Source organism: Bos mutus, chromosome 21 (assembly GCF_027580195.1).
Source record: "Bos mutus isolate GX-2022 chromosome 21, NWIPB_WYAK_1.1, whole genome shotgun sequence".
Lineage (NCBI taxonomy): Eukaryota > Metazoa > Chordata > Mammalia > Artiodactyla > Bovidae > Bos > Bos mutus.
Genome location: NC_091637.1, coordinates 65920066 through 65936484, shown reverse-complemented (window position 1 = coordinate 65936484; position 16419 = coordinate 65920066). Strand labels below are relative to the sequence as shown.

General features: G+C 43.0%; 1 protein-coding gene and 1 long non-coding RNA gene across 2 annotated transcripts in view; one reads left to right on the top strand and one right to left on the bottom strand.

Moving 5' to 3' along the window:
- Window positions 1-9087, bottom strand: part of WDR20 (WD repeat domain 20) — a 65532-nt gene extending 56445 nt beyond the window's left edge. Inside the window, 1 exon segment of the mRNA XM_005903926.2 lies at window positions 8801-9087. Within this exon segment, the coding sequence (XP_005903988.2) occupies window positions 8801-9049 (249 nt within the window). The 5' untranslated portion in view covers window positions 9050-9087.
- Window positions 9088-9293: 206 nt separating this feature from the next.
- Window positions 9294-14085, top strand: LOC138984412 (uncharacterized). Its single transcript, XR_011461677.1, has 3 exons — window positions 9294-9354; window positions 9798-9873; window positions 12042-14085. It is a non-coding gene; the product is annotated as an uncharacterized lncRNA (long non-coding RNA).
- The last annotated feature ends 2334 nt before the right edge of the window (window positions 14086-16419 follow it).

Below are 16419 nucleotides of genomic sequence, written 5' to 3'. Positions count from 1 at the left end.
AAAATTTTTTTTTGACAGCACCACGAGGCATGTGGAATCTCTGTTTCCCAACCAGGGATTAAACCCACATCCTCTGCAGTGCAAACTCGGAGTCTCAACCACCAGACCCACCAAGAAAGCCCCTAAAACCACTCAAACATTTATTAAATGAAACATTAAGACAAGACAGAGCCTCTGAAGCAAAGATTAAAGTAGAGAATGAGCACCTGGACCAGTTCTGTTGTAGCAGGAACACACATACACACACACACACCCCACCTACCCCACTCCACCCCACCCCCTACAATGGTGAGCCTGGCTATGAACCAACCGACGGAAAAACAGCTTAATGTCACAGGGATAAACTACAATATGGTTACTTGAAAATATGTGAAAAATATTCCCATTCTTAATTTTAAAATATAAAAACCTTTAAAATTCCTTTCTCATGAATGGTTCTTGCTTCTTTCTCATAAAAATCTACAGTTATGTAGCACAAGACTTCCCTGGTGGCCCAGGGGATAAGAACCCGCCCGCCAATGCCGAGGACACTGGTTGGATCCCTGATCCCGGAAGATTCCACATGCCGCGGAGCAACTACACCCGTGCACCACAACTGAGCCTGAGCTCTGCAACAAGAGAAGCCGCTGCAACCAGAAGCCTGAGCACCGCACTGAAGAACAGCCCCTGCTCAGGGCAGGAAGAGAGCGCAACAGAGACCCAGCACAGCCAAAAAATTAAAATGAAAAACAAAAAGACTAACGACATTGTAAAGCAACTATACTACATAAAAAACAAAATAAAACAATATAATTTTTTTAATGTAGCACAGGCTGATTTGACTTGTTTTTAGTATTAATACCATCTACCCTACTGTTTAAAATTCCATACTACAAAACAGAACCAACATTACTCAGTTTCCAAATTACCAATTGTCAGAGAAGCAGTGAAGTTGGTGAAAATGCTGAAAGGTAAGACTGGGGGGCAGGATAAACTGGGAGATTGCGATTGACATATACACACTACCAAATATAACACAGCTAGTTAAGGACTCTTTATACAGCACAGGGAACTCTACTCAATACTCTGTAATGGCCTATCTGGGAAAAGAATCTAAAAAAGAGTGGATACATGTGTAACACATCCATTCTGCTGAATACCTGAAACAAAGTACTGTAAGTCAACCATAGTCCAATAAAAATTTTAAAGTAATAATAACAAATAAGTGGAAAGGGTTAGAAAAGGTAAGAGTAACTGCCAACTAAGGGTCAATGAGAAGTAAAGACAAAGCATTTCTGAAATCAGAAATACAAGGCTACACATTTTGGAATTTACAAAAATGTGATCCGTACACCACATTTCAGGCCCAATCATCTATGTGAAACCCAACCCAGAATTCTTCCCCTAGGCACAGAAAGACTCCCCCACGTCACCCTCGCCCCCGAACCCATCGGACTCGTGTGCTGCTCATGCCGTGAGGCGAGCACACACTTTCTACTTCTACTACAATCATCAAGACAAAAATACAAGCTCCGTACAGATAGCAAGTATCTTAATTTACCTTCACGTCACCCACGAGAGATAGCAGTAACTTGTATATAGCAATTCAGCAAAAAACGCTTGATGAATGAGGATTATTTTTTTCAAAACAAGACACATCTTGTACTCTGTTATGAAAAACAGATGTCAGATGTTCAGAGGATAACCTGTCATTGATATTTTAAATGCACTGAAAATGAAAATTGGGAATGTCTACCAAATAAAGTTATTTCTATTTTTGATGTCTATTCCTAACAAATAGGACCACATTTCATATTTCTACACAAACTAACCTAGCTGAGATATAAATTAAAATGGTCTCTAAGACAATACCAGACTATGAAAATCTTTACATTTATTTTAAAAATGAGGTTCTTTAGGCCTATAGCCAAACTAGTCAGCGACAAAATCCACTACGTTTTGATTCTTGCTCAAGTTTTTTACCAGTATACAATAAACACTAGAAATTACTAGATGATTAACTCAACAATAATACATATAGGTGATGTAAGTTTCTTGAGGGCATAGACTTTGTCTACGCCCAGCACTGACCCAATGGACATGAGTGTGAACAAACTCTTGGAAAGAGTGAAGGACAGGGAAGCCTGGCGTGCTGCAGTCCATGGGGTCGCAAAGAGTTGGACGTGAATTAGCGACTGAACGACAACAAAGACAGATCTAGCACCACGTATCTGGGAGGTGCGCCCCACAGATATTTGCTGAAAGAACGACACTCATCCTAGATCCTGGCTCTCACTGACACGCTCTGGGAGCGTCTCACCACGGCTCACATCCACCCATGGAGCCTCTCCAAGTATCAGCACCATCCTCCTCTTCAAGGCCAAGGGAACCAAGGTATCACATGCAAGTTTCTCAAGCCTGCTCTAGGCGATAAACGAACATGCTTCACCCTCAGTATAGATGATTCTATAGTCAAATTAATCTTTATATGAATACTTCAGAAGTCATTAAGTGGCCCTTAATGGGGGAAAAAAAAGATTTCCATTCAATTCCTTATGTGCCCTACTAAACTAAGTATAAGATTTCTCAAAGTGAATTTGATATAAAAAAATTCTGAACTTCTAAGCCTCTTCTAAATAATAAATGGGGAGCAGAATGGTGTGAAAATACAAATGGGGAGAAGGGTGTGAACATGATCTTCTTCAGAGCAATCTAGTATCTAAAACTAGTCTGTGGATAAAAAGCTTTAAAAGGCATGTAGTTCACCCTCCCACATGAAGCATGAATCCCCCGGTCACCAACAGGTGGTCCTGCAGTCTTTGACAAAGAGACTTTGATATTTCCTATACGGAACACTCATTGTCTCTCAAGTCAACCCATAACTCTCCTGGATAACTCCATCTCAAAAAACATTTTGGCTATTATTATTAACTGACCTTCTGACCCCAGCTTCATCTCAGCATGGTGAGTACCCAAGCTTTTTCTAGCAATAAAGACCTAGAATCACTGTATGTTCAACCTGCTTTCACTACACACCCCACTCTTCCCAATTCCCATTCAAAAAGTAGTCAATGAAACCAAGTCAGGAAGACATTTCCCCAATCAAAGACAAATTTTCATTCAAAAATCATTGGGCACGGAATCATACAATCTTAAGAACTGAAAAGGCCTTGCGTGTGTGTCAGTCACTTAGTCCGACTCTTTGTGACCCCATGGACTGCAGCCCGCCAGGTTCCTCTGTCCACAGAATTCTCCAGGCAAGAATACTGGAGTAGGTTGCCATTTCCTTCTCCAGGGGATCTTCCTAAACCAAGGATCGAACCCTGGCCTCCTGAATTGCAGGCAGATTCTTTACCAAAAAGGCCTTGGATACCATCTAATTCTACTTTTCATCTCTTGTAAGAATTGCTTCAATCTCTGGACAGTACATCGATGGCCCAGAATCTTAAGATGGCGGGCAAAATGTAAAGGCTCTTTGCTTCGAATGTTAAGTAATTCTGAGTGTAGCTTTAAATACTTGTTTGATTCAATTTAAAAAGAAGGAGGACTTCCCTGGTGGCCCAGTGGTTAAGAATCTGCCTGCCAATGCAGGGCAGAGACATGGGTTCCATCCCTGGTCTGGGAAGATTCCACATGCTGTAAGCCTCCAAGCCGCAAGTACTAAAGCCTGAGCACCCAGAGCCTGTGGTCTGCAAAAAGAGGAGGAGGAGAAGCCAGAGCACCGCAGCTAGAAAGCAGCCCTGCTTAAAGCAATTAGAGAAAGTCCGCGCACAGCAACGGAGACCCAGAGCAACCATAAACAAACTAATATTTTACAGGGGGGGTCGAGAAGGCATAAATTAGGATAAACAAGGTCCTCCACAGAGAACTAGATTCAATAGCCTATAATAAGCCATAATGGAAAAGGATATGAAAAAGTATATAGACATATACGTATAACTGAATCATTTTGCTGTATACCAGAAACTAATACAACACTGCAAATCAATTATGTTTCAATAAAATATTTTTTAAAAATTTGAAAAGTTGTCTGATAGCACATAGGTCTGGTAGGTAACATGGTTTGACAGAAGCAAATCAAAAGTAACCTGCACCATTTGGTGCTTTCTACCACTTTACTGTCTCTTGCTACATAATTTCCCAGTTATATATATAGAGAGAGAAATTTGTTACCAACTAACAAATTTATTACATCTTTTGAGGGGACTTCCTTGGGGGCCCAGTAGTTAAGACTGGTGGCTCTCAATGTAGGGGGCCGAGATGCGATCTCTGGTCAGGGAACTAGATCCCACGTGCTGCAACTGAGCGCTCACAGGTTGCGACTAAAGATCCCACACGCCACAGTGAAGACGGAAGACCCAGTCTGCTGCAATGAAAACTGGTGTGGCCAAATGAACAATAAAGAAAAAGAAATATGAAAAAGTACTGTCAGTTTTTAATAAAGTAAAATGCATTTTGGGAATCCTTGGCAGTCCAGTGGTTAGGACTCGGCTCTTTCACTGCCGGAAACCTGAATTCAATCCCTGATGAGGGAACTAAGAACCTGTAAGCTGTGTAGTCCAGCAAAAAAAAAAAAAAAAAAAAAAAGTTTTTTTTTTTAAAAAAAATAAAAATAAAAATGTCTTTTAAAAGACATGAGCTACTAAAGATACATGGTAATTTTAGGCCTAAAACTGAATACATCTTCCAGCACCTAAAGATCTTTCTTTAAACTAATGTATGTGGCTGCATCAGGTCTTAGCTGCCACATGCAAGATCTTCTGTTGCTGTGCACCGGCTTCTCTCTAAGTTGTGGCATGAAGGCTAAGTTGCTCCAGTTCATGTGGGATCTTAGTTCCTGGACCAGGGATTGAACCCAGGGCCCCTGCATTGCCAGGCATATTCTTAACCACTTGACTACTAGGGAAGTCTCTAAACATCTTTTTAAAGTAGGACATAGATGGGCATAGACGCTTTACCCAGTCATTCACTCAACAAATTTAACTGTAGGGGTCTACTTCATGTAGGAAGACAGAGAAAACAGAAAGACCTCCATTCTAAGAGAGCTTTGTTTCTAGAAGAGATAGAGAATTACAAATTGAGAAAAGTTCTAGAAAGACAAAGTATAGGATGCTATAAAAACATATGATGGGGAAAACTTATCTAGACTGGGAATTCAAAGAAGGATATGCTGAGAAGTGATGTTTAAGCAGGGATCTGAGTGGTGGCATTCTCATTTATGCTACAACAGATTTCCATAAAATCAAAGAGTTGGTACAACAAGCCCAGTACCTTGGCATCTTTATCCTAAAACCTCTTTTTTTAAAAAAGGAAACCAAAGAATGCATAAAGAAAGCTAGTAGCTGAAAGTTCTGGGGGAGAAAGGCAGGGTCTCACTCGTCTTTGGGTATCCCACATTACCTTGCCGAGTAGAATTATTATCATAGTAGTCACTTAAATCTTTGCTGAAACAATGAGTTTACCCTCAGTATTAAATCAGTGTCCATATTATTTTTAGTTCAGCAAAATAAATTTATAAAACTAGATGTTTTCACACAAGAAACCCTACTCGGAACTTTGGTTCCAAAAAGAAATGATGCTTCATCTACCTAACAGGATTGGAAGATTCAATAAGCTTACACAGGGCAAAATGCTGGGGTAAATTCTGAAGAGCTTGAAGTATACGGTTATCTGTGCAACCAAAAAGCTAGATAGGTCTCTTCTCACTAAGACAGCTGTTTAGATTCAGTTGTGCTTCTTTGTCATGAATTCTTTACCTCGAGAAAAAAACTGATTCACAGTTTGCACATCCTCTCTAGCCTTGGCTTTCTCCAAAGGGGTGAGACTCCGTAAACTGAAGGTCCCTTTCAGCTCTAGCAACTGACCTGTGTTTTCAAGGGGCCAAGATCACACTCCTCAGCTTAGGTCTTTGACTACCTCCTCATCTACTCTATTTCCCCAGGACCCCACCCTTGCTTTCAGCAATGACAGTACAGAGTTCATAATTTAAGGTCTTTAGAAGACCCAGATTTGCAGCAGTGTGCATGGACCTAGGGAATATCACTTAGTGACGTAACTCAGAAAAAGACAAATACTGCATGACATCACATACTGTATGTGGAATCTAAAAATAACACAAAGGAACATCTATGTAAAACAGAAACAGACTCACAGAGGAAACAAGTTAGCAGTTACCAAAGGGAGAGGGAAGGCGGAAGGGGCAAGTTACAGGTACAGGATGAGAGATACAAATGATGTATAAAATAAACAAGACACAAGAATACACTGTATGACACAGGGAATTATAGCCATTATCTTATACTTTTAATGGAGTATAATCTGTAAAAATACTGCCTCACTATGCCTTACACCTGAAACTAATACTATACTATAAACCAACTAGACTTTAATAAAAGATCCACAGTCAGATTTAAGTTGAATGTATTCATCCAATTTTAAATCTTCTAAATGATGTAAATAATCTGATTAATTGTCGTAAAACTTCATATGCCCCAAAGGAAAAAATTTTAAAGAGTCAAAACGACGAAATGTCAAATACAGATTTATAATTCCTAACCCCAAAAAGTAAAATTTGAAGTTTTTAAGGTTACCTTTAATTAAGATTTTTTAATTAAGGAAAAGTATCTGTTGTGTTTTAAAATCAGAAAACAGAGTCATAAAAACAATCACTTATATTCAGAAATAAAAATAAATGCAAACTCATTCTTGGACATGCTTTTTTTAAAAAATTACAGTGGCTAGAAAAGAGCTTAAATGTCCAACATATAATGCAAATGTATCTACAAGATATTACCACATGAAAATGAAATTTTACAGAAAAGTTAATGTGCTCAAGTAAATTATACAGCTGAAGGCAAATTTACATGTTTAAGATTTGTCTTGTTTAAAATAATTTTTTGGTGTAGTTTTGAAAAGATCTCCTAATTCATCCTTCATTGAGTAGGACTAAAAGTAGGCACCATTATGATACTTCCAGGCAAGAGACCTATTTTTATGATACAAACCAGAGCTACCAGGTACAGATACAGTTTGCCACTAGAATGCTTCAAAAATAGCATACTTTAAAAGAAAAAAAAATTTTTTAAGGTAATGTTTACACTAGTAACTTAATATATTTAGCTTTAGGCACTTTTAAATTTTTTTGTAAATCAATTTAACAACTTAAAATTCTAAACTTATTTTCAGAGAAAAAGCTGATCCTTTCAGTCACTGCATCAATATCAAGATAAACGCTCCTGTGTGACAGATGCTCTTAACGCTCATCTGAACTGTATTTTACATCTACTGAATGTTTCGGGCCTTTAAAGTTCATTATAGTCATAATACTAAAAATCACAATAGCTATACTGCACAACAGCTGTACTGCAATATTCTGTTTTAAAGAGCTGCAGATAGAAGTTAAGTAACTCGTCAAAGGTCACCCAGCAAGTCAGTGACAAAGTTGAGGGTAGGACTAAAAACTTCAACTCCTAGACTACTAACTACTTCAGACTTTTCCAATTCTGCAAAAGAACAAAGTCAAGCGATTTCCCTGCGGTAATTTATAACAGGATACCTCAAACACAGTAGTACACTTAGCGCAAACACTAACAGATAGGCTCACCGGGAACAAATGAGACAACCTGCTCCATCTAGATACCACTGCCACGTTCCTAGATCCTGTAACCAAGCAAAAACCCACTGCTTCTGGATACAGTATATCCGGGGAAACGTTCAGCCTTCAATACATACAATTTATTTTCACACTGACCATTTATAAATTAATCTGTTAACACCTTTTCCCACGCCCAGGTGCTGGGGGGGCATTAATTTCCTCATTTTTCCAAGAGTGAACTCCCAGACGGCGTATCTCAAAAGTAAGTAGTTCTCAATGAGAACACAGTTACGTAGCCAATGAAAGAAAAGTTCTAATAAGTTGCTTCTTTCAAAGAGATACTTTAAGAGGATGATTACATGCTTGCCAGAATTACTGTTAAAATCGCCCGCCCAGAATAATGGTTCTTGTGAAGCAGCTTTTAAGGCATATCCCTCCCTTGCTGGGCACATACAGTCTGACTTGTTGGACGAGGATGGATCTGGGCACGCTCATACAGCATCCCTAAGAACCAGCTCAGTTCACTGAAAACATCTCCTCCACTCCCAAGTGTGGTCCTCAGCCCTTTCCATACTGTAAGGGACAAGATGACCCCTCCCTTAACAATCTCTCAGGAGAAAGGGTCCCTCCGCGGAGACAAGTGACAGCCGGCCTCCCTCGGATGATTTTTCTTTTTTTTGGAAACGGCCAAGTGCTAACAGCAGAAGAGGCTCATAGTGAGTGGCGGTGCGGCAGCAGGTGAGGCGGCCCTCGGTGCCGAGCCGGTCCATTTCTGACCGAGTCCTCCGCCTCCCGGCCGGGTTCCGCCTTACAGATCTGCCCCCAGCCGCCCCTGGTCTCTCACCCAGAGCCGGACTCGCAACCCTCCCCGGGAGGCGAGGCGGCCCAAGCCGCGACCAGACGGCCACCCCACCTCTTCCGGGGACTCGCAGGCCCGGCTCCCCGGCCGTGTCAGAACCTGACAAACCCGCCGAAGGGGCGGCAGCCGGCCCCACACGTTCCCGGGGGCCTCTCGGGCCGAGCCCCGCACCCCGCGGCCCCACTCCACCGCCCCCGCCGCCGCCACCCTCCTCCTCCCGAATCCCTCCTTCCTCAGGAGCACTCCGGTGGAGTTGCCGGCCCACTCCAAAGTGAGAGCGGCGGCCACCCCGGCCCCCCGCTGTCACCGCCCTGCCCCCGGCCTCTGCCCACGCCGGGGCGAAGTCCCGCTGACGCCCCGGTCGGTACCTTGCGGACCCCCTTGTAGATATAGAAGTAGAGCTCCCGGCCCACATTGAAGCAGAGGCGGTCGCCGTTGCCAGACTGGTCGTTGAGGTTTACGAAGGAGACGCGGACAGGGTTAGAGCCCTGCGAGTTGAAAGGCACCCGGTTGGGCCGGCTGTACTCCGAGTGCGGCAGCAGCTTGTACAGACCTTCCCGGGTGGTGAATTGGGTCTTAATCTCGTTCATCTCCTTCCCTCCTCCCTCCGTCGCCATCTTGGAAAGCAGCGTTCATCCTGCCCTAAGTGCCCGGATCACGCCCACCGCGCAGGCGCCGTCCCGGGGCTCTCGCTCTTTCCTCCCTCCCCCCCCCAGGCCCCCGCCCCTTCTTTCTGGCCCCTCCCACCCGTGAGCCGGCCCGGCGGAGGCCGGCGAGGAGAAAGGGGCGGGCTTGTTTACGGCCCGACTGCGCAGGCGTGCTCACCTGGCGCGCTCCACGCGGCGGGGCGTCCGCAGGCTCCTCCCCCTGCCGGGCGCGGCCTCGGCGCGACCCCAGAGACTCGCAGGTGTTGTGGTGCGAGGTGTGCGGGGTCGACGAACGTGTGAAGGGGCGGACGGGCTGACTGGACTGAGCCAGGCTAGCTGAAGCCGCGGCCAGGCTGCGGTCGGCGGCGCTGAGGCAAACTCGGGACGGCCTCCTCAGTTGCCTCGGGCCCTGCCCTGAGAGGTCCCGAGACCTTTAGGGGCTGAGAAGGGAGCCGCTTCGGCAGTCGGCAAGTCGGGGTCTGCGCGTGGGGCACCGCGAACAAGCGCGGAAGCCCCAGTGTTCTGACCCAGGGGAGGGCGCGGGGGAGCCCCGAGGCTGGCAGGGGGCGGGCCGCCCTGTCCTGAGCCTCCGCTAGACTGCCCCGCGCGACCGTTTAGGCGCGAGTCAGGAAGCCCCTCTGCGCTTCCCAGAGTCCGTTTCCGACAAGGTACTGAAGGACCTCAGCTTGCCGCTTCACCCTTTTTTTTTTTTTTTTAGACGGATTGCCGGGGAGAGGACGTACAGATACGTAGCATCTGTGTTTGCTAGTCAAATATCTGCATACCTATATGCGGTGAGCATTGGCTAATTTCAGGAAAGCAGGTTGTGTCGGCGCTTCTGTTTCTTAAGTGTATCTCCAACAGGTGTTTAGAGAAAAGGGGAGGGGTCGGGTCGGGGAAATGACTTGGGAACCAGATACTGAATCGAAGCAAGATTGCCTTCTCTTGCGCCACAGTTCATTAAGAGCTTTCCATAAAGTTGGAGGCTGTTGATTTTTTTTATCAGGCTCAAGTGGAATCTGCAGAATGGTTTACGCCGCGTAGTTGTGGGGATATGCTGTAGTAGGTCTCGATTGTAAAGTAGGCACGCGGATTAAACCATCACCTTTTATCCTTGGGTTTCTTTGCATATTGCACTAGAGTAAGAGAGTTTCTCAAGTCATAAACATTCTAATAGACTGCGGAGTTGGAGTGCGAGGCCAACATTTTTACACCAACAATGTTCTGTTCCCTCAGTCCAAATCATAGATGGAGGGTCACAAAAGAAGTAGAGGGAGCTAAGTTGTAAAGAAGAGTTTAAATCATAAACATTTTATGTATCACAAAGCAAGCAGATGCCAGTGCAGACGGTGTCACTGATGTAATAATGCGTTTGACGCTAACATCCCGTATCCGATGTGCATGTTGGCAGAAAAGCTCTAGAATAAAATCCTACTTAAAGAATAGATTCCTAAAACACCTAAAATTTTGTGTTACAATTGTTTCGATGTTATTATGTCTTTTGCTGAAAGTCGAATAGGCATCAGAAGTCTTTATAAATGCCTCAATGTATTCTGGGTCCCATGTATTTATCCCAATTTCTTGTAACCATGTTATTTTACGTTGAAAATGTGTATAATCTCCTTGAAGGATAGTGACATCCTGAATCGTCTAAAAATAATTCAACTGTGTTCCTTAGTTACCAAGGGGGGAAAGCATAATAATACTTCTTGGAGGGAAAAAAAAAAAAAAAACCTAAGCTAGCAGAAATTAACCCTCAAATTAACCACAACTTTCGATTACCAATAATACCTATAATCTTAGGCTTCTATTAAGGTTTTATTCTATATAAATTTAACATTTGATTGTGATCACAGTAATAATAGGTTGTTCACTTTGTCCCATCCAAATCCTTTGAAAATTTTAATAGTTTTCTTCTTTTCATTTACCCTGCTACACACTGAATTCAATAAATCACACCAAATTTATATAACTGGGCCTGACTGATTTCTGTTTCAAACCAGGCATTTTTACGTGGATTTGTGTCTCAGATTTGTTAGCCTCTAAATCTTATCCACATCTTCAAAGTTGAGTCATTATAGCTTCTTGAATATAGCTTTCCTTAGCAATATACCTTTCCTTCATTTCACTTTTTTTCTCTCAACTTTTCCTCGAATAGACAGCTACTAAGTTAATTTTCTTAAAACAGTGCTTTAGATATTACATTATTTTGCCCCCAAAACTCTCGATGACTTTGATTATCCATACTCTCTGTTTTGCATGATTCCTCCATTCCAATCAAACTCTTCTGCTATCACCCTTAGCTCTTTGCCCTGCCGTGGGAAGATCTAGGTATAGCTGACCAAGCAGAGGGAAAAGCCCCCACAGGGTTCCCAAGGCAGGAGTGTGCATAGCATGTGCCAGGAGTAGCAAGACAGTGTGGCCAGAGCAGAGTGAGTGAGGAAGCCATTGCAGGCTTTAAGTATCCATCTGGGAAACTTCCTTCATGGTTCAGTGGTTAGGACTCGGTACTCCCAATGGAGGGGACCTGGGTTCAATCCCTGGTCAAAGAACTAAGATCCCATGTGCCATGGCCAAAAAAAAGGTTTTTTAATTAATAAAAATCAAAAGAATCCATTTGCTTGCTGGTTTGAGAGTAGACTCAGGGAGACATGAGGGGACAGGGAGGCTAGCAGTAGTAATCCAGGCCAAGGACGATGGAGGGTTGGATGAGGAGTGGTGGCAGTTGAGGTTAAGAAAGACTAGAGAATCTAGTTACATTCTGAAGGTAAAGTCAATGGGATTTCCCAGCAGATAAGAGGTGACTTGTGGGAGAAATGAGTCAAGAATGACCCCTTGATAGACAGCTGGAAGATGGAAGTACCATGAACTGAGATGAAAAGGCTGGTGAAGAGCAGGTTTTGGAAGGAGGATTAGTGTTTCCCTGGTGAGTCAGTGGTAAAGAATTCACTTGTTGGTGCAGGAGACACAGGTTCAATCCCTGATCCAGGAAGATCCCACATGCTGCAGGACAACTAAGCCCATGAGCCACAGCTATCAAGCCTGTGCTCTAGAGTCCACAAGCCGCAGCTACAGCCTGAGCACCAAAACTACTAAAGCCCGCACACCTAGAGCCTGAGCTCTGCAACGAGAGAAGCTACTGCAGTGAGAAGCCTGAGCACAGCAACTAGAGAGCATCCTCTGCTGACTGCAACTAAAGAAAAGCCTGAGCAGCAACGAAGACCCAATACAACGGAAAATAAACAAGATTCTAAAAAAATAAAGGAGGACCAGGAGCTCAGTTTTGAGCATGCTGGGTGTGGGATGTCTATGAGGCATTAATAGGAAACGTCCAGGAGGCAGTTGAATAATCGGGTCTGGATAGAAGTCTAGCCCACTGGCATGTGCATGGATTCAGCAGTCCTTAGCTGATAGACGGCCTCCAAAGCCTGGATCCTGTCACCAAGGGAGTGAATGGGGACAGGGGGACAATCTAGGAGGTGAGAGAGAAGAAGAGGAATATTTGTTGATGAAAAAGAGCATACTATTTTTTTTTCAACTTAACACATAGGAGTATTCACTTTAGACCAAACTTATTGTTTTTTCCAATTCAGAGATTGGTTCATTAAGACTCTGAAAGCAGTGGTTTTTTTTAACCTTGAAGGGAAACAGTGTTTGCCATGGTGGCCTTGGGCTTCCCAGATGGCCCAGGTAAAGAGCCTGTTTGCCAGCGCAGGAGTCCCAAGAGATGAATGTTCAAACCCTGGATCAGCAAGATTCCCTGGAGGAGGAAATGGCAACCCACACCAGGATTTTTGCCTAGAAAATTCCATGGACAGAAGAGCCTGGCAGGCTATGACTAGTCCATGGGGTTGCAAAGAGTCAGACATGACTGAGCACGCATGCACAGTGACCTTATAAAGAAAAATGGGCACAGATAAGTGTCTTTAGAAACTACACTGGAGTTCTTTACTGACTCATTATATACAGTAACCAATCTCAAATTTATCTTGTTGATGAGCTTATTTTATTACGAATTATGTCATGATTTGGTACTTCCTTATAACACTATTATGGGACTGGAAAACAAATTTGGAAACATCATGTAACGTGTGTCCCTAATACACCACTTCAACTTTGTATTTCAGATGTGCAGACTGGTTAAACTGACACACCATTGGAACTGTTCAATTATGATATGTACAAATTAATCTTGTGTAAAGCATCTTATTCTTCTCTAAATAACCATTATCAAGTGGATGCAGTACTTAATATTTCACACATACTTTGCAGTAAAAGTACTTTTTAAAGAGCTCTTGTAGGGTTTTCTAATATAGTTAAGGGGCTTCCCTCGTGGCTCAGATGTTAAAGAATCTGCCTACGATGCAGGAGACTCAGATTCAGTCCCTAGGTCGGGAAGATCCCCTGGAGAAGGTGCTGAAGAAGACTCTTGAGAGTCCCTTGGACTGCAAAGAGATCAAACCAGTCAATCTTAAAGGAAATCAACCCTGAATACTCACTAGAAGGACATGCTGAAACTCTAATACTTTGACCTCTTGAGCTGACTCATTGGAAAAGACCCTGATGCTGGAAAAGGCTAAGGGCAGAAGGAAAAGGGGGTGACAGAGGATGAGATGGTTAGATGGCATCACTGACTCAATGGACTTAAATTTGAGCAAACTCCGGGAGATAGTGAAGGACAGGGAAGTCTGGCATGTTGCAGTCCATGGGACGGCAAAAAGTTGAACACGACTTAGTGACTGAACAACAGTGCAGCCTAAAGGAAGTGCCTGCTCTGTGGGCATTTTGCCAAGTGCTCACACACAGCCTGGTCTTCACGTACCACCTGGCGATGGAGGTACCCTTATCTCCTGTCTACACGTGACAAAAGAGAGCAGTGAAGTGACTTGTCCAAATTACTACTCTGCAGTTAGGTGTTAACAGAAACAAAACTTGAATTTAGATCTTAAAAGAGAAACATCTTGGAGTAAAGTAACAAAATATACTCATCTGTAAACCATACGTTACTGAAGGGGGAAGAATAACAGTTCCAATGAAGCAAACATGTATTTTTAAATTAAAAAAAATTGAAGTATGGTTGATTTACAAAGTTGTGTTAATTTCCACTGTATAGCAAAGTGATTCCGTTATATATGTATATGTATACATATACACATACTTTTTTCTATTCATCTCCACAGGATGTTGAATATAGTTCCCTGTGCTATACAGTAAGACCTTGTTGTTTATCCATTCTATGTATAGTAGTTTACACCTGCTAATCCCAAGCTCTCACTCCATCTCTCCCTCATTGCCCTCCCCCTTGACAACCAGAAGTCCGTTCTCTAGCAAACACGTGTGTTTTTTTAATTCAAAAGTTTTTTTAAAAAACTCAAAACTAGAAAACACAACCCAGAGAATGGGAGAAAATATTTGCAAGTCAGGTACCTGATAAGACAATTGTATGTATAATGTATAGACAACTCCTACGCCTTAAAAAAACAACCTAGTCTTTAAATGGGCGAAGGACTTGAATAGACATTTCTCCAAGAAAATATACAAAAAAGCCAGTAAGCACATGAAAAGATGCTCAGCATCACTGTCATCAGACAAATGCAAATCAAAGCCACAGTGATATCCCACTTCACACCCTCTAGGATGGCTATGATCAGTAAGACAGGTAATACCAGGTGATGAGTATGTGGAGAAGTCCAGACTCTCATATCCTGCTGGTAGGAATGGGAAACAGCACAGCCACTTTGGAAAATAGTCTAGTGTTTGTTCCTCAAAAGTTTAAACAGTTACCAATGACCTAGCAATTCCTCTCTCAGGTGTATGAGACCCAAGAGAAGTGAAAACATGTCCACACAAAAACTTGTACATGAACGTACATAGCAGCATTAGTCATAATAGCCAAAAATTAGAAACAATCCAGATGTCTACTAACTGATAAATGGATAAACGAAATGTGGTGTATCCATGCAGTCAGATTTTGTTCAGCCACAAAAAGAAATGAGGTACCAATGTGTGCTCCGGCGTGGACGGACCTTGAGAACATGCCGAGTGAAGAGGCTGACACAGAAGGCCACATGTCTTATGATTCCATTTATAGGAAATGTCAGGAAGAGGCAATTCTATAGAGACAGAAAATAGGTTAGTGGTTGCCTAAAGCTGGAAGGGGGAGGGGGAAGGACTGGCTGCCTGTGGGTGTGGAGTGTCTTTTTAAGGTGACAAGCTATTCTAACATTGACTGCATAGTTGCCTAGTTCTGAATATACCAAACCCCACTGAATTGTGTACCCTTTACATGGGTAAGTTGTACGTGCTATGGAGTCAAAACTAGAGCAAGCTACACAGGGTCCAGTTTACTTTTCAAACAGCTACTAAGTTATTAGGAATAAGTCCCGTTAGGCTGTTTGGACTTAACCTAATAAACAGTTGGTAGGTGTTTTGTTCTAAGCGGCGATGGGTGACGTAAAGAAATTGCTGATACGCTCAGACTGAGAACCAAGCAAGTTTGGGAATCTCTGCCCTAAGGCATGAGCCTCCCCCAGTCTCCAAGCTGTACCTTCATTTTTCTCTCTGTGTGCTTTTCCTTTTCAAAACAAATTTCTCCCCCTTGCTCTTGTAGGGAGTCCCTCTTGTGTGCTCAGGATAGCATGCTTAATTTCCCTGGCTCCCAGGCACACTGCTGCCTCCACTGCCTCCTTCCCGGCAGTGTGAACTTGCTGAGCAAGGAATAGTAGTCAACAGAGGTGCTCTTTTTCTCTGCTTAAAAACAAAACACTCTATCTCATGCCCAGTCTCTCAGCTCCCAGCCTTGAAAGACTCATAGCTGTCTCCCCGGCCTTATATATATATTCAGTTCCACACATGCTATTTTAAATGTCTTAGACTCTTGGGATAAGACAGAAATGTGGATTTCAAACCATAGTAATGAAGGAAAAAATACAGGAAGAGAATGAGAGAGTCATTTGTCACAAGGCTGTGACATTCTCTCTGTCGCTCACAGACCCAGAACCAGTGGAATGATTTAAGGCATTCTTAGAACTGCACCCAAATTCGAACATCAATTTTTTGCGGTTGGAGCTTGTGCCAGCTTTGTTTTTCATTATGAAGCTCCTCTGGTTGCAGGTTCAATGACAGCCTGTCCAAGCAGCCCAACAAACATGTTTTATCTGTTAGAGATTAGAGCAAGGACATTCAAGCTTAATAGCCTCAATAACAATTTCTGATGTTTTCTGAGAACCTTAAACAGAAAAGAGAAAAGGAGATTGAAAAAAGAGTTGATATGCTATCTGTAAAGAAAAAAATTAACATGCTGCTAACTCATGATTAAAAGAACTTGACTCTTTGGAGAG